Source organism: Bos mutus, chromosome 17 (genome assembly GCF_027580195.1).
Source record: "Bos mutus isolate GX-2022 chromosome 17, NWIPB_WYAK_1.1, whole genome shotgun sequence".
Classification (NCBI taxonomy): domain Eukaryota; kingdom Metazoa; phylum Chordata; class Mammalia; order Artiodactyla; family Bovidae; genus Bos; species Bos mutus.
Genome location: NC_091633.1, coordinates 10,867,652 through 10,885,625, shown reverse-complemented (window position 1 = coordinate 10,885,625; position 17,974 = coordinate 10,867,652). Strand labels below are relative to the sequence as shown.

The window sequence follows — 17,974 nt, the reverse complement described above, 5'->3', positions numbered from 1 at the left end:
AGAGTCCTAGAACTGCCATTGGTACAGATCATGACAAACAGAATTATTCTCCTTTGTTCAAAGATGAATAGAGAAGAGTTGAAAGAGAAGAAGGGAAATAGCTATTTGCCTTGCATGTTCATTTCTAGAAAGAGAAGCAAAGAAACTGACCCTAACTGAACCCACAAGAAAATGAAAGGACAATTTTCCTATTTCTCTACACACACACACACTCTTCCCCTCTTTCTCTGTACATACGCACACAAACACACAGAGAGGCTCCCCCATGGTCAAGAATAAGCTTAAGGGACCCCCAACATTGAATTCTAACTCCCCTATAATGTACTCGTCTATGTAACCATTCAGTTAATACGCTTATTGTCTACTCCAATCAAATTACTACCTGTATATAGATCTGTCTCCTTGACTACATTGAACATGTCAAAACAGGAACTTTTATTCATCTATTCCCCAGTGTCTAGCCTCTAGCAGGGATTTAATTTTTGCTGAATGGAAGAAAGTTTGTACCCAAAACACTCTACAGTCTTATCAGGTAGAGACAAGTCTGAGTAACATATGAATTTTTTTGTCCATAAAAATGTTTATAAGATTCTTTCTTATAAACTCTTGTTTGAGTAGCTGTGTTTTATATCAGGATGCTATTTGGAGATTTAAATCATCTAACCTGACATGACAAGACTATCAGCTCACTAACTGTGGCTATTGATAAAATAGCAAATCACTCTTCTTGGCTCAAATTCAGTGTTTGGAAGTTCACTTAGTTCCTAGGGGGAAAAAACAGCACCCGCAATAAAACCATTTACTCCAGGGACCATACCCCCCTTTTTTCTCAACTGCTTCTTGTATGGACCTCCCTGGTAGCTCAGCTGGTAAAGAATCAGTCAAAGCAAATGGGTGGATACAAAAGCATGCACATGACCCAATAACTAGGTGCTTTCTTCAAAGCTTTTCATTTACAAGATGATCAAGCTTGGCAGGCTACAGCCCAGGCCACTGGGTTGAAAATAGTTGGACACAACTGAGTAACTAACACAACAGCAAGCTAAATAAACCCTTAGCACTCCATTCACAATTAACTGGTTATGGGGATTCCTGCTTTGCCCTTTAATCTACGCATTCTCTTAGGGACTTTTCTTATGTGTAGGAACTATAGAACTAGAAAGTTCTTTCATGACAAGTCAAAGATATTGCTGTTGCTGTCTAATGTACAGAAATTCCTTGGTGGCTTAAACAGTAAAGAATCCACCTGTGATGCAGGAGACCTGGGTTTGATCCCTGGGTCCGGAAAATCCTTTGGAGAAGGAAATGGCAACCCACTCCAGTATTCATGCCTGGAAAATTCTATGGACAGAGGAGCCTGGTGGGCTACAATCCAAGGGGTTGCAAACAGTCAGACATGAGCGAGCAACTAATATCTAATGTACAACTCAGGATCTCTGGCAGGCTGAAGGGGAACGAGAGTTTCCAGGCCAGCAGTGTATACTTTTCTGAAACCCCAGAGGGTACACACCGAAGTTGTTGCTGTTCAGTCACTACACACCAAAGTACCATGCTATGAAAACCCAGCAGAGGTCCCCCTCTCGTGAAAATTCGCTTGATAGATACCCTCAGTTCCTCTTCACAACTCCCATACCATTTGAAATTCACTAATTCCCATTTTTCCTGCTTGTCTTATCGTCCTGCATCTTCAGTAGTGCTTATCCCAAGTACAGCTAACTGCTTTCCTTTTTTTTTTTTTTTTTTGCTGTACCATGTGGCTTGTGGGATTTTTTTTTTTTTTGACTGCACCCCACAGCCTGTGGGACCCTAGTTCCCTGACCAGGGGTCGAACTCAAGCCCCTTGCATTGGAAGGTGAAGTCTTAACCACTGGACTCCCAGGGAAGTCCCTTGTGGGATTTTAGTTCCTCGACCAGGATCAGGACCAGGGATCAAACCTGGGCCCTTAGCATTGAGAGCACTGGCCCACCAGGGAATCCCCAGTTAACTACCTTCTGACCTGTACCAGGCCTAGCTCCCGTGTTAGAGCACCACCACGGTGACGAAGGCCACCACATCTGTTCTGCTCGCTGCTCAGGCCCAGTGACCTAATGCAGACAGACGCAGCACTCGGCATTTCGCAGGGGCTCTATATTTCTTGAACGGATACATGACCAGACCACCTGCATCCAAATACAGGCAACTCGGCTGAGACCAAGAGGAGGGCAACAGTATTTTACAAAAGTGTAAGTAAGTAAATAATACAGATCATTCCTTGGATTTATAATACAGAAGGAACACCTGTTTTGTTATTTATAAAAAAGGATTTCTTTCTGTGTAGCCATGTCAGAAGCAGCAGATGCCCTGTTGGTATGAGACCTAAAGCTACTCATAAGGGGAGAGCTGACGTCCTATGCCACGTTGATTTACTCCTCCTGCAAGCCTCCTTTATCATATCTTTACTTCAGAGCCCCACTCAATACTATTTACATTCAGTTCTATATGTTTTCTGTATATATTACACAGACATATTTTTTATTTGCTACTTACTCATAAGTTCTTTCGAATAAAATTGCCTTTGTGTCTCCCAGAGCTACTCAAGAAGTAGGTACTGAGTAAGTGCTTGAGGAACTGATTCATTCATTCTGTATTCCAAGTTCCCTTCTAGGTAAGAGTTGCTAAATGTCAGCATCTGGCCAGTATAGAGGTTCAGGGACATATAAATCCAGTTTTTCTGGACTTTTTTTTGGGGGGGAGTATAGTTGCTTTGCAATGTTGTTTCTGGACATTTTTGATGAAGTAAATGACAAATACTGTAATATAAGAAAATGGTTTTATTCCTAATTTTTAGTTCCCATACAGTTTACAAATACACTTTTACTCTGATAATGCAGCTCTGCGACTAGCAAAGCAGTTAAAACTAACACCCATAAATACAGGTGGGGAGACAATTAACAGCCACTAACGTTCCTCTACATAAACTATTCTTTTAATGTCATTTTTTAAAAACAATTGCAAGTAGACTACATAATATACGTGGGCAAAAAGGCAATTAACTGAATCTCTTGAAACACTAAATGTATAATAAACAGTGCATATTATCAACATTTACATGATTCACATCAAAATGATGACATCCTAAAACGTATTCCTTTTAAAGGATAGATTTATCAATAAAATATTACATATCTTTTAATACTCTGGTACAATACTTCATATACTGCAGGAAAATTAACTGTAGGTCTAGTCATCAACTTAATAAAGGATCCTTTTCCATTAGCTTTTATTAATAAAAGAATCACAATTAGGTCATAAATAAACAGGCAAATTATTAATTACATGATTTGAGGTTTAGGATGAAAACTTGTAAAAATTAGTTTGATATACAGTAAAGTTATACAACACACTAAAACCAACTGTTTAATATTTTTGCCTTGTGTGAACTGCCCGTAATGAAAAAGGAACAAACTTTTTAAGGATGGAAGATACAATAAACTATATTTTGGAACTTACTTTTCAAGAGGAAGAGGAAAAAAGATTTTAAAGAAATAAAGGGCTAATACAGATCCTAATAAAGGCATATTGAAATCAGGGAGGCCATGTGCTTGCCATATAAAACTTTATTCCCCCAACAACATACAGAAAACAAGAACTGCACTGGGTCTGTACTTATGTCTACAGCCTAAGTTTCCCTTGCGGATTAATAAGCTACAACAAAGCACTTCACAACTGCATACCTTTGTCCACATTCCGCTGCACTAGAAAGAACCCAGGACATTATATTAGTTCTTAAAAACCCCAGTAAACCCTTAATAACCCCTTAATAACACCTAAAAATAATCTTGATGACTTTCTTGGGTGTTTCAAAGCAACTGGGCTTTGTAAAGGATGCACAAACACCAAGAAAATCACACATGTACTTGCTCATCCCTGTTCAGCCACATTTAAAAAGTCACTGAGTCACTGATTTCAAAGGGAGAGATGACCAGAATTTTCAGGAGGGCCACACACTGAATACAAGGTGTCTTTTTGCTTTTTTTTTTTTCCTTTTTAAAAAAGTTATTAAGACTCTGAAATTTGGCTTCTTTTTAAAAAACCCCAATACCACGTGCCAGGTAATTTCTTCACCCCAAATATAAAATCCTATGCTTATAATTTTAAAATACTTAGCCAGCTACGGGATATTGTGCAAATTTAATGTCTACCAGCAACCCGGAAGCAGACTGTAGACGTGTAGCTATCACACCTATTTCCCAGGTAACCTGATTCAACTATTACTGACTGCTCTGGCCCCAGGCCCTCTGACTTCCTCAGAAACCACCTCTTTGGAACTTCCATTTCCACTGTATTTCTACCTGCACCTTGAGCCCCCGCCCCCCGCCCCCACCCATCTTCACAGTCCCTCCACCTGAATCCATCCCATGTAACGTTACCCAAGAACCTACAATCACCTTTACCAAACACATGGCAAACCTTAGCACCCTAGGGACTATTACAATCTTGTCTTGGCATCAGTTTATAGCACATGATAGTTTGCTGACTTTATGGAGGGAAATCTAAATGAAATCAATGTCCCTTTACAAAGCTGGCCAAGATCAGGTGGTTTCCAAGTGCAAAACCAACTGATCTTAAGCTACAGGCAGAGACGTTACTGCAGCAGATATACTGTACAATCAGACCCTTGTTTGCTGGTGAAAGACCTTGCCCCCAAAGTCCACAGTCAAAAATTTACCGCAAAAATGAGACCCGTTCAATGTGACAATGTAAGAAAAAATAACAGGACGCAAGATCCTTGTTGCAAATACTTAACTGGAATCTCTTTCCTTACAGGTTTGACAAGAAGACAGCAGTCTTTTACATTCCTCTTACAAGGTAATTACCTTCAGATCAGACCTGCGTTCTGAAGCACTGAAGGCACTGCTTCAATGCTGAAGTTCAATGGCTAGGCGGGATGGGAGGTGGGGTAGGGGGGAAATCAATGTACTTTTTTTTTCCAATGTACATTTTTGTCTTCTGAAAATGGCAGCCAGGCTCTTCTCAAACAAATCTCCTCAGGATTTTAAAGGAGGTAAAGCCCTCAGGAAGGAACTACTACCAGGGCTGGATCTAGTCCTTTCTTTTCAGGAGACAAAGCAAGAAGAATTCGATGAAGGAGCCCATGACTTAACAGCAAAGTTGCCACGGCATTTTATTATCTTTACCATGTCCACCAATGACGCTTTAATTGAAATACACTCACCGACTGATGATTCAACACACAGGGCAAAGAGGGATGTCTTTGGAGAAGGCACTTCAGGTAGGACGTTAGCAAATCTTACTGCTCAGTTAAAACAAAAATGAGCTACTGCTAATTCAGTCAGATTAGTGACCTCAGGAGAACTGCTCCTCCTCACTCAGCCAGTGGCAAGCATGGGTGTGGGATATGACTAAAACCAGGGGCGTGAAGAAAGCACTCCATACACCTCTCTCTTGTAGGGGCTAGGGCAGCGAGCTGGTTCTGCTTTCAAATGCTCTGCCCTCACAAACACATCCATCCTAAGAGGTCAGGTGCCCAAAGTGATGGTTCAGAAAATATGCTAAGAGCCAGCAGAAGTGGTTCAAGAAGCTTGCTGAAGGCCCTGTTTCTGCCTGACTCCCAACTTACACCAGTTATCATAACCAGCTTCAGCTTTCCAAGGTCACTAGCGGCTCCTACTTTTGCTACTTTTTTTTTAGCTGTTTTTCCATGGCACTGGTCCTGACTGTTACGCTGGGGGCCTCCAAGGAACCTTACCTCCAGTTCACGCCCTCATGCAGTCCCCTCTTCCCAAATTGGGCCTGGGCCTGGCTTTAACCAACACGGGGCAGTAGAAATGATGTGGTGACAGTTCTGGGTTGAAGTCTTCAGTGCACGCGGCCGCTACTACTTTATATCCTTGGGGCCTCAGAGCTGCCATGAATGTGGTCCAGCTACCCTGCTGGCGAATGAGAGACCTGAGGACCACACGCAGACAGAGAAGCCAAGCCATCCTGCCCACCACATGAGTGACACCAGCAAGACAAGGAGAGGAACCACCCAGCTGAGCCCAGCCCAGTTTGAAGAAGGTGAGGAAAAGCAAGCTGTTGTTTTAAGCCACTCGGTTTTGAGGTGGTTTGTCAGCAACAAATGATAACCAAAAACTGGTTATCTGAAGATGCAATTTTTTTTCCAAACACAAGACAATTACTCAAATGAAAAGAAAAGATGGCAAATGTTTTCCCACCACAACGTTTTCAGTCAACAGGCTGAATGGTAACTGGTCAACTGCTAAGAAGAAAGCATGCCTTTTATCCTAAGTTCCCCTGATCCTTCCCCTCCGTGATTTTTTAATGTCAATGTAAAGGTAGACAGTCTGGGGCATTGGCTTAATTGTTCTTGAGCCAAAATAAGAGGCCATCAAAATGAATTATCCACTACTGGATAAGTGATGATAAATAAAACTGTTCTCTCTTCTACAGGATGTTGTCACTTAATTTTTCCAAATCATTTTTCCTCTTACAAGTGCCCTAGCATCCCCCACAAAGAGGGGAGAGGAAACTCAATCTGTTGAGGTTATCAAAAGAAAAAAAATGCCAATAACTAGAATTTGAGTCACCATCATGTGTAAAATATACAACACAATTTAACTGCTTCCTCAATTTAAAATAAAAGTCCATAAAACATAACACTGTCTACATCATAGAGATGATTTCTTCTTATCTGAGGACATGAGTAACTGGAAATCAGGTATCATCGAGTTAAAATACAGTGGTCTTTAAATGGTTTCAAATTTTGCTCATCAAAAGGTAGCCAACCACAGTGCAAGTATTCCAAATTCAAGTTCATTCTTCATGTAACCTTTCTTGCATCTATTCTTGATCTTTTCAGGGAGAGGGTGAAAGTTCACATCTAGCAAAGAAAGAAATTAGAATTTTTAACGAGCATACATTGAAAAGTCTGGCAAGGCAGTAAACCATTTTAAAGCAGAGTTAAAGCTTTTAAATATACTACTCATCAGAAATGAGAACTTCAACATGAAATACTAAAAACTGTGAGCTTCTAAATTCTCTTGGGTTACATCCATCACATACTTGGGTCACTCTCTAAAAAGGTGATTGATAGGGAGGAGATGTACAAGGGAGATAATTCCCAGCATCAGAGCTGGAAGGTGTGGAGTTGAGCCAGTCAGAGAGAGGCCCAGGAGGTCCAGTGCCCTTTGTCACACAGGCAGGCAATCAGAGGCCCACTAAGGTGAAAACTCAGGCATCCTGACTCCAATCATCCAGGACCATGTCCCCATACTTTCTAGATCCCTAGAGATCCTCTCCCAGCACAGCCTGGGTCAACCATTTCTCAGTAAGTGCTAACCCTGGCCTTAACAGAATTAATTTTGCATTTGATTTCAATACTTAAATGAATCCAGCTTGGAAAAAGAAATACAGGCAAAAGAAAAAGAAGGCTGATTTCTAAAAAGAAGGGGGTTTGTTTTGTTATAACAGTCACAGATTATCTGCCAGCTCCAAAATGCCACAAATTCACCAGACCCTGATGCTGGGAAAGACTGAAGGCAGGAGAAGGGGACGATAAGAGGATAAGATGGTTGGATGGCATCACCGACTTGATGGACGTTAGTTTGAGTAAGCTCCAGGAGTTGGTCATGGACAGGGAAGCCTGGCATGCTGCAGTCCATGGGGTCACAAAAAGTTGGACACGACTGAGCGACTGAACTGAATTGATATGAACGATGAACCCAAGACCACTTCCACTGAAATACCTATTTCTGTGCTTGACGTCTTGGCAGGGCTTCTCATCTGAAACTTTTCTGCTGCTGCATCAGGCCCACATTTTCATAGACTCTGGCATTATCTTCTCTCATTCTGAAAAGAAGAGAAAGAAGACGACACTAACAAAAACACAGACAGACTGTTTAACCTTATGTGATAGTTTTAACCCATCTACTTCATTCTCTGGGACTGAGTATGGCACAGATATAGCTGTTGCCCCAAGGAGCTGACATTCTAGGAGGGCATTTGAGACAGAAACACATATCAAAATCATTGTGAAGAGCCTTGAGTTCCTGTACTCTCAAGGGTTTGGCACAAGGAGAGTTGTTTCCCAGGAGGGTGGAATAAGGGTGGCCCGTGTAATGAGGTCCTGGGTTAGACCATGAAGGAAGCTGGGGCATGTGCACAGAGAAAAAAATGGTATTCACTGCGAGGAGAGGGATCTGATGGCCAGAGGTCCATGAAGGCAAAATGTAGGAATAGTCAGACAGTGACTCTAGATCCATTCAGTCCCTATCCAGTCAGGTGAAGGTGAACATGAAGCTGATTGGTGGTTTAGGGCCCCTGGTGGGCAGGGAAGCATCAGAGTCCAGACTCTATGGTGACCAGAACAGCCCAGGAGGATGAGGAAACCAGCAGCAGAGGGCTGGCCAGAGAGGAACAAGCTGAAACAAGCAGCAGGGGCTGGGGTCTCCTGGGTCTGCACCCTATGAGAGGGATGATGGGAAAGGCAGAGAACCTGTCAGTCACAGGCGACCACTGGTAACAGGGGAGTCGTCAGAGCTAATTCTGTTGAGCCAACATGTGGGGAAAGCTTTCTGGCAAGAAATCGGAGCCCTGACGCACTGGTTCCACTGCAGATCACAATTCAAAGTATCAACTTTCCCCATCGGCCCACTGGGAAAGAAAAAAGCAGCCAGAAGGAAGAGGGAGCTTGGCGGAAAGCATACTTTTGCTGCATCATTTCATCTCAATGTTAAATAGAAAGCAAATGTAAATACGAACCTCATATATGTTATCCAAAACGTTTATATAGAGTATTAAAGCCAGCAGGGGTTTAAAAATCCACATCAGAAACAAACAGACATAAGACTCGCAGGGGAAAATAAAAAGTAAATGTTATACCAGAGAGTGACTGCAGGATACACAGAAAAATCATAACTTATAATTACTATTCACATCATTGATTTAACAAATATTTTCCTATCACATGTTTTAGTTTAAAAAAGGAGTTGGCAAAGTTTTTCTGTGCAGAACCAGACCGAAAATTATGTAGTCTCTGAGGGCCATATGCGGTCTCTGTCATGTATTATTCTTTGTGTGTGTTTTTTTAAATAACCCTTTAAAAACCATCCACGAGCTGTACAAAAACAAGCTGCGGCCCAGATTTGGCCTGGGGGCTATAGTTCGCTAACCGCGGGCTTAAATGGCCACAGTGGATTTCTGCTGACCACGGAAAATGAGAACACAGCTGTGGGGACCACTGTGTGCTTAGTCACTCAGCAAGTCCAGCTCTTTGTGCCCGGACGGACTATAGCCTGCCAGGCTCCTCTGTCCACAGGGTTCTTCAGGCAAGAATACTGGAGGAAGCTGCCATTCCCTTCACTACAGGGTCTTCTCGACATAGGGATCAAACCCGGGTCTCCTGCACTGTAGCAGATTCTTTACCACCTGAGCCACCGGGGACCATTAGACCATTATTTTATGTAGCAAAGAATCTTGACTCATCAAAAGGGTATTACCTACTTCTGCAACAATTCCCCACCCCATTGAAATAAAAATAAAATTCTTCTTGGAGAAACAGCACTTGATATATTTATAATCCCCTAGGTTCCTAGCCAGTGGAGCAAGCAGCCTTCAGTTTAGGTGAATTACAATTTAGCTTAGCTAGCCACGCTCACAAACCAGTTAGGCAACAATAATGTGCACCAAGGAAAGGCATGTGCTGCAAAGATGTGTCATTTTTTAAGCTTTTCTAAAGGATTGTGTTCAGGCAAAAAGAATTTCCTTCATTTCTACTTACTCTGCACAGGATGGTGTTGGGGTACAAGGTGGCAGGGGACTCTGATCTCCACTTGCCTGGTCCGTCAGGGAATACTTAATATTTGTGTATTCGTGTCCTTTCCTCTTGCTTTTCTGAAAAGCAAAATATATGAAGTCCTATGACTTTTTTGAAGGATTGAAGAAGTTAAAAAGGCATTTCACAGGAAAGAAAAAAGGAGAGAGAGAGAGACAGAGCTGGACAGATAGATAAGTTGAACCCTGAATACTGGTATGCTGGCCAAATGCCAGAGAACTTACCTCCTCCATGTAAATCCATCCTATGAGTGAAAGGGACTTTTGAATCATACAATTCAAAAACAGAGAGAATCATGCATTAACAACTTACTGTATTAAATGAAATGTACCTGCTTCTGAGCTAAGAGAGAATTCACACTTTCTCTGCCACATTAGCATCTAATCATTTCATAGTTCACTTGCAACACATTTAATGATTTTCAAGTAAACAGGTAGGAAAAGAGTTCCAGAAATACATGCACTCCAAGTAGAAATGGCCCACGGGTACAAAAGATGTCAGCACTCTTATCAGGATCATACATTTTATCACATCGTCCCTATCCCACCCTTACACCAGAAAAAAAACCCTAGCACATTTAATACTTTATTTTCAGCCCAAAGATAAACTCTGGAGGAAAAAAAGGCAAAGAAATCAGTAGAATGCAATCTCATCTCAGATACAGAATGAACTGCATTCGGTAGGACTCCTGGTTAGATGATTTATCACTCTTTCCTCCTAAATTCACCCAGAAACAACCAATTCCAAAAATCTAATCCATAAAGTTCTCATCATTATACAATGCTGCTTTCATTTCAGGATTATTCAAGACACAGCAAACATTAGAAAGGGTATCCATACCAAATACTGACATACAGCAGTGACTTTTGTTCACTGCTGGTGGGAGGGTAGACTATGCCATCACTTTGGTGCACAATTCGTCAGAACACATAGTACTAACACTAGTTAGTATCTGGTAATGATAAAAAGTAGAGCTACCAAGGGAACATTTCATGCAAATATGGGGTCGATAAAGGACAGAAATGGTATGGACCTTACAGAAGCAGAAGATATTAAGAAGAGGTGGCAAGAATACACAGAAGAACTGTACAAAAAAGATCTTCACGACCCAGATAACCACGATGGTGTGATCACTTACCTGGAGCCAGACATCCTGGAATGCGAAGTCAAGTGGGCCTTAGAAAGCATCACTACGAACAAAGCTAGTGGAGGTGATGGAATTCCACTTGAGCTATTTCAAATCCTGAAAGATGATGCTGTGAAAGTGCTGCACTCAATATGCCAGCAAATTTGGAAAACTCAGCAGTGGCCACAGGACTGGAAAAGGTCCGTCTTCATTCCAATCCCAAACAAAGGAAATGCCAAAGAATGCTCAAACTACCGCACAATTGCACTCATCTCACACACTAGTAAAGTAATGCACAAAATTCTCCAAGCCAGGCTTCAGCAATACGTGAATTGTGAACTTCCAGATGTTCAAGCTGGATTTAGAAAAGGCAAAGGAACCAGAGATCAAACTGCCAATATCCACTGGATCGTCAAAAAAACAAGAGAGTTCCAGAAAAACATCTATTTTTGCTTTATTAACTATGACAAAGCCTTTGACTGTGTGGATCACAATAAACTGTGGGAAATTCTGAGAAGGGAATACCAGACCACCTGACCTGCCTCTTGAGAAACCTATATGCAGGTCAGGAAGCAACAGTTAGAACTGGACATGGAACAACAGACTGGTTCCAAATAGGAAAAGAAGTACGTCAAGGCTGTATATTGTCACCCTGCTTATTTAACTTATATGCAGAGTACATCATGAGAAATGCTGGGCTGGAAGAAGCACAAGCTGGAATCAAGATTGCCGGGAGAAATATCAATCACCTCAGATATGCAGATGACACCACCCTTATGGCAGAAAGTGAAAAGGAACTAAAAAGCCTCTTGATGAAAGTGAAAGAGGAGAGTGAAAAAGTTGGCTTAAAGCTCAACATTCAGAAAACGAAGATCATGGCATCTGGTCCCATCACTTCATGGCAAATAGATGGGGAAACAGTGGAAACAGTGTCAGACTTTATTTTTGGGGGCTCCAAAATCACTGCAGATGGTGACTGCAGCCATGGAATTAAAAGATGCTTACTCCTTGGAAGGGAAGTTATGACCAACCTAGATAGCATATTCAAAAGCAGAGACATTACTTTGCCAACAAAGGTCCGTCTAGTCAAGGCTATAGTTTTTCCTGTGGTCATGTATGGATATGAGAGTTGGACTGTGAAGAAGGCTGAGTGCGGAAGAATTGATGCTTTTGAACTGTGGTGTTGGAGAAGACTCTTGAGAGTCCCTTGGACTGCAAGGAGATCCAACCAGTCCATTCTGAAGGAGATCAGCCCTGGGATTTCTTTGGAAGGTATGATGCTAAAGCTGAAACTCCAATACTTTGGTCACCTCATGCGAAAAGTTGCCTCATTGGAAAAGACTCTGATGCTGGGAGGGATTGGGGGCAGGAGGAGAAGGGGACGACAGAGGATGAGGTGGCTGGATGGCATCGCTGACTCGATGGACGTGAGTCTGAGTGAACTCCGGGAGTTGGTGATGGACAGGGAGGCCTGATGTGCTGCGATTCATGGGGTCGCAAAGAGTCGGACACAACTGAGCGACTGAACTGAACTGAACTGAATGATGAAAAAGGATGTATGTACTACAACTTTAAACATTTTCTTCTTCAGAAGCTCATGCACACAAGCCTAGAAGAGCTGACAAAGATGTCCAGTGACGTGCTATTTCCAACAACATTCACCAAAAGAACAAATGAATGTGATGTATTCATATCACAAAATAAGAGGAAATGTACATATGTATGTGTACACACCAAAACAGATTTCATACACAATGTTAGATACAAAAATACAAACTGCAAAATAATGAAACAGTGCAATAGTATGCTATCACCTTGCTGAACATTCTAAGGGAATTCCATTATGCTGTTTCTGGGTATTTTTTTAAAATGTCTTTTTAATACTGTAAATGAAAGTTAACAAAAGAAATCGACTTCCAAGTAAACAGCAGAGTGTGAGATTGGTATATACAGACTGGAAAATTTTCTCAGTCTCGCTCATTTGCATTTCCCCTAGATTCCCACCTGTTTTGCATTTCCTCCTTCCAATGCTGCCTTGGTTTCTCTTCTTCCCTTACCCTGCTCTCCACCTCTGACTGTCATTTTCTTTTTTTCCATTTATTCCTCTGTAGCACAGTCTTTTACTCCCAAAGGCCCTTAATGCTTCATATTAATAATTTTGGAAATGCCTGGATTTCAGAATAATTAATTATGCTGAATGAGCTTTGTTCATTTGCTTAATCTAAAAATCAGGTGGGTGTAATATTTTTAAGTCTGCCACTGAAACCTACTAAATTAAAGTACTTCTTACTCTAGTCCCAAGTCAAGTAGCAAGATCCTACATTGAATCAAACAGTATAATGAAGCAAACAACATACCACAAAATCTATTTTATTTCTTTTTATTAGTGGATTTTTTAAAAATTTATTTTTTGCCCCCCTCTGTGGCATGCAGGATCTTAGTTCCCTGACCAGGGAATCAAGGCTGTAACCCTCATGTTGGGAGCATGGGGTCTTAACAACTGGGATCACCAGGGAAATCCCCACAAAATCTAATTTTAAAAAACAATGTAAGCCTACATATTTTTCTTTTAAATCCAAGGGTTCATATACCAAATAGCTAATGCGCTGACACATAATGGCACTGAAAAGTATTGGCTGAATGGACGAATACACACACTCATTTGGTACTCTTGGGATGGGATTACTGGGGACATCCAATTTCTATAGTCTACATTCTGTAATATTTAAGTGATTCTACCTCCTCTACCCCTCATCCCCAATAAAAGGGCAGCAATAAAGGCATTTTGGTTTTAACTAGTTCCTAAATCCAAATTACAACTTCAGATTTAGGGTCAGAGAGACCATATATGGTAAGTAATAGGAAGATGTGAAGTGCCAGATAAGCTGGGAGGGAAAGTCCCTAAATTCTCCAAAACCAGAGGAAAAACCAAAGCTTCTGAATGAAATAGAGAGCTTTTCCCCCAGCTTTTCTAAGCAAGACTACCTTATGGTCTTCAAGATATTCCCAAGTAATTTCCCATTTGTACCAGTGGGACTGCACTCTACTTATTAGAAGTCCTTCTTTTGAGGCAACTTCATGCTTTAAGTAAGTACTCCTGGCCCAAATCAATATAACTGGAAGGTGAATATGAAATAGCCTACAGTAACCATCTAAAGGCTTCCTGGTGGCTCAGACGGTAAAGAATCTGCTTGCAATGCATAAGATCTGGGTTCGATCCTTAGGTCGGGAAGATCCCCTGGAGAAGAGATGGCTACCCGTTCCAGTATTCTTGCCTGAGAATTCCATGGGCAGAGGAGTCTGGCGAGCTACAGTCCATGGTGTTGCAAAGAGTCAGACATGACTGAGAGATTAACACTTCTACTTCTAAGTTCATAGCACTTACATTAAGACAACGACTTAAAGCGGTAAAGTTCAAAACCAGAACAGAGCTTGTTAATCATTTGACCATGCCTTCCTATATCCACACTGTTTCTGAAGACATTTTTATACAAGGAAACAACCTAGTGAGTATTTCTGCATGGACTGAGAACCTGCTAAACTAACTAACTTGGGCTAACCACACTTTGATAACTTGGCCGCTGCACTGCTAGGCTAGAAGCCTTTCAATCAGGTTGCAGGTCCCATTTTTGAGAAGCTGAGTTTTCCAGAAGGTGATAAACAGGGTAAAGAAGGCAAATACCACTGATGTTTAGACATCACATCTATCCAGTGAGCAGCATGATGATGGGGCTGGGGTTGGGGTTGGGGAGTGAGCTAAGGATAGCTCCCAAAAGAGCAGTCTCCTCAGGCCTCATGAACTCAGCTTTGTGTGTTATAAAGAGCTTCCAATGGAAAGGCTCCAGTGCCACACTGTTCATTATGTATGGTTTATTAAAAATGGAAATGTTTCTGTTTCCAACTTGACCACATTGGTGGTTCCAATCCTCATGTGCTATAAAGAGTGAGGCATTCATTTAAGAGATGGAATCAGGATGAGTAAGGCCTGGATCAAAACTGGAACAGGCTGGAAACTTTGAGGCTTGGAGTTCTAAGCCTGCCAGGTGAGCCTGGGAAAATCCCAAACCCATCTGTCAGGCCTGTTGCCCCTCCCTGAGCTACTCCATAGTGAAAAATCAGAGTTGTGTGGTAGGGAATAATTCATTTCCAGAGAGGTCCTTCCTGGTTGGGAACTTGTTTCTCCTTTTCAGATAAAGACAGTTATCTAGCAAAGCCTGTATTCTCGCTCAGAAGGAGAGCATATCCAAGCCAAGCTGCCCAGAAAAAAAAACACCAAAAATCTACATGTCAGTCGTGCAGGCTTGGTACCTGCTCTTCTTCAATCCTGCGCTGTAGTGTTTCAATATAATGCTGGACGGCCATATAGATGAATCGGTACTGTGCTTCTGTCTGGACCATCCCTGACCTCTGTGACCGCACCATCTGAATGGTTTTGGGAACGTCGATGTCACAGTCAACACCTACAAAGCAAAGCACCATGGAGCATCAGGAGAAACTGCAGAGACAAGGGGCAGCGGTTCAAAGCACAACTTTGAGCAGAGATAAAGCAAATTTACACGTTCATGTTTTAACCAAACCTGTTCCAAGGGCTACGGCACTGGCCTTCTGACCAACACCAATGATCCTAGAAGATTATAGGGTCAGGGGTCAGCGGTGAGGAGCCCCGCAGGTTACAACACCGCCCTGTACCATCAGCAAGGAGTGAGCAGATGGACAGAGACTACCACTGCTCCTAGGCTCAAACAGCATCACTCCTGTTCTTGAGCAAACATACTGAAAGTTGAAGTCTCTGGCCTAGATTTTTGTGAAAATACTTTAACATTCAATTTTCTTCTGCAGGCTATTTTCACTAGCACTTTCCTTCCATAGACTGAAAACAGGAATCGTAGCTTCTTGCCCTCCGAATGACCTACCTTTCTCTCTGATGATGTCAATAAGAATATCAATCACAATGAACGTCCCTGTCCGGCCAATTCCAGCACTGTGGGCAGAAGGACGAAGAGCGAGGACAATGGAGTCATTCATGAGGGTTTTATACTCAAAACCAAGCTATTAATATTAACAATGTCTGCTCTTGGGAGTATTTATAAGATTGTCTATTTATATTTGCAAACATATTAGCAAAGAGCCCAGGGCTTTGGACTCAGTCCATCCTGCACTTGGAGCCCAGCTTCTCCAACATAGTGTACCTGAGGCAAATCCCTTAACCTCTCTGACCCTCAGTTTCTTCATCTGTGAAATGGGCTACTATGAGTATCAACTATCAGTAATGGGTGAAAAACAATGAATGCAGATGCTGGTATGGAGCAAGGGCTCAATAAAAGGGAGTTTTTATAGAACTGAATAAATAATGTTTCACAGGCATCTACTTGCCAAACATATGAAAGATTTAGGAAACCCAACTTTCCCCAGTATAATCATGAAGCCTAAACTTGGGAACTGGCACCTACAAACTCTGGTGCGGAGGCCATGGGCCTGGCTTCTAGAAGCCTGAATGGGGAGTGGTCCAAATATTCTGAAACAAACAGGTATGTTGTCAGGGGGAAAAAAATACATCATATTTCCATGGAAAACAAGAACAGGATCACAATCAAAGAGATTAATCCTAAAATAACTGCAGAACAGAGAAAACCAATCAAACATTACCAGACTAAGGGTGCCTTAAGAATAAGGACTGTGTTCACCACCTCCTGCCCCACCACCCCAGTACCTGGTGGTCCCACAGGATCTAGAAGAAATGTACTTTGGGGTCAAAGTGTCCCTTAATGCCACAAACAGGCATTAAATTTTTCCCACAGTTCAGGAGCTGTGGCTGGGGCTGGGCAAATACAAATAAGCACCCTGGGCGTCGAGAGATGATGGGACAGGTGACATCTTAGAGGTGGGGGGGCTGGTCACCTGCAGTGAACCACCACGGGCCCCGCGTCCACAATGCTCTCCTGCTTGTGGTGAACCTCCTCCAGGAAGTCCAGCACGCCCCCCGGGTCACTGGGCACGCCGTGGTCCGGCCAGGTCCGAAAGTGGTATTGCCAGACCGTTCTCTCCGTATTCCCCTGGAGTAGAGCCAAGAAAAACCAGAAAAGAATTAAATAAACCAAGGGGTTGAGGCATCGTCCAATTCCCATCTTTCCCAGATCCTCTATGAGCCAGGAGGGTCAGGCTGGCACCACCTCCTCACGCTCCATTCATAGGTCCCCTCCACAAGTTCCCCAGATCTCTCCTCCTCCTGGGTCTGGCTGAGCAATCCTGGAGGCTGGAACCCCTTGCCTCTGTCCAAAGAAACAAGATGTCTCATATGGCAGTTTGTTCTTGAGGAAACGACAACTGGCATCCGTGTCTGTACCGTTAGCCAGCGGCAGATGAGGTCCCCGTTCCCGCTCCTCCAAGCGCAGCTCCACGTGGGAGACCACTGAGCCCTCTGGGACTCAGGGGCTCTCCTCCCACCACCTGAGACAGCGGGAATTCCCTCCAGACATCTGCTCATCTCTGTCTTTTGTACCTGACCCTCCTCCCCTCCTACAACATGCACTTTTATTATAATTATTTCAACTTTTACTTTGGTGCAGACAGGGTAAGACAGGCTTTGCAATCAGGTGGGTGGATTCAGGCCCCAACCCCAGCATTCACACTCACTGTGGTCCGTGGATATCTCTAAGCCTCAAACCCCTCATGTGCTGATGGGCATAAGACTCTCTACCACAATTATCACTGTGAGGACTAAACAAGACCAGTTAAACACAGAGCCACTGCGAAGCAGAGAGGAAGAGACTCAGCACATGGGCACTCTTCTGAGGACTGACAGTAAAGGTCAACAAGGGTACCAAGACTACAAAAAACCAAAAAAGCATCGTGTTCTGGGTCCACCCAATTAGGTCACTATTTGTCACTGCATCTTCTTCCTACATTATCTGGAGACTACATACGCTAAGTAACATTTTTAAAGGGGATTTTGAAAAAAAAAAAAAGAGAGAGAGAGAGAATAACCAGACCAGTATCCACCACCTGTGACCTT

The 17,974-nt window shown here is 42.6% G+C and overlaps 1 protein-coding gene across 4 annotated transcripts in view; it reads right to left on the bottom strand.

Moving 5' to 3' along the window:
• Positions 1 to 2,791: 2,791 nt before the first annotated feature.
• PTPN11 (protein tyrosine phosphatase non-receptor type 11) overlaps positions 2,792 to 17,974 on the bottom strand; it is a 70,652-nt gene continuing 55,469 nt past the window's right edge. For 2 of the 4 annotated variants that reach the window (XM_070386061.1, XM_070386060.1), the window contains exons 11-16: positions 16,861 to 17,027; positions 15,876 to 15,943; positions 15,271 to 15,422; positions 9,783 to 9,895; positions 7,750 to 7,852; positions 2,792 to 6,884 (exon numbers count right to left, since the gene is read on the bottom strand). In XM_070386061.1, coding sequence (XP_070242162.1) covers positions 7,783 to 7,852; positions 9,783 to 9,895; positions 15,271 to 15,422; positions 15,876 to 15,943; positions 16,861 to 17,027 — 570 coding nt within the window. In that variant the 3' untranslated portion in view covers positions 2,792 to 6,884; positions 7,750 to 7,782. The remainder of the gene's footprint in view (positions 6,885 to 7,749; positions 7,853 to 9,782; positions 9,896 to 15,270; positions 15,423 to 15,875; positions 15,944 to 16,860; positions 17,028 to 17,974) is intronic. The other 2 variants (XM_070386062.1, XM_005901825.3) reach the window with 1 other exon arrangement.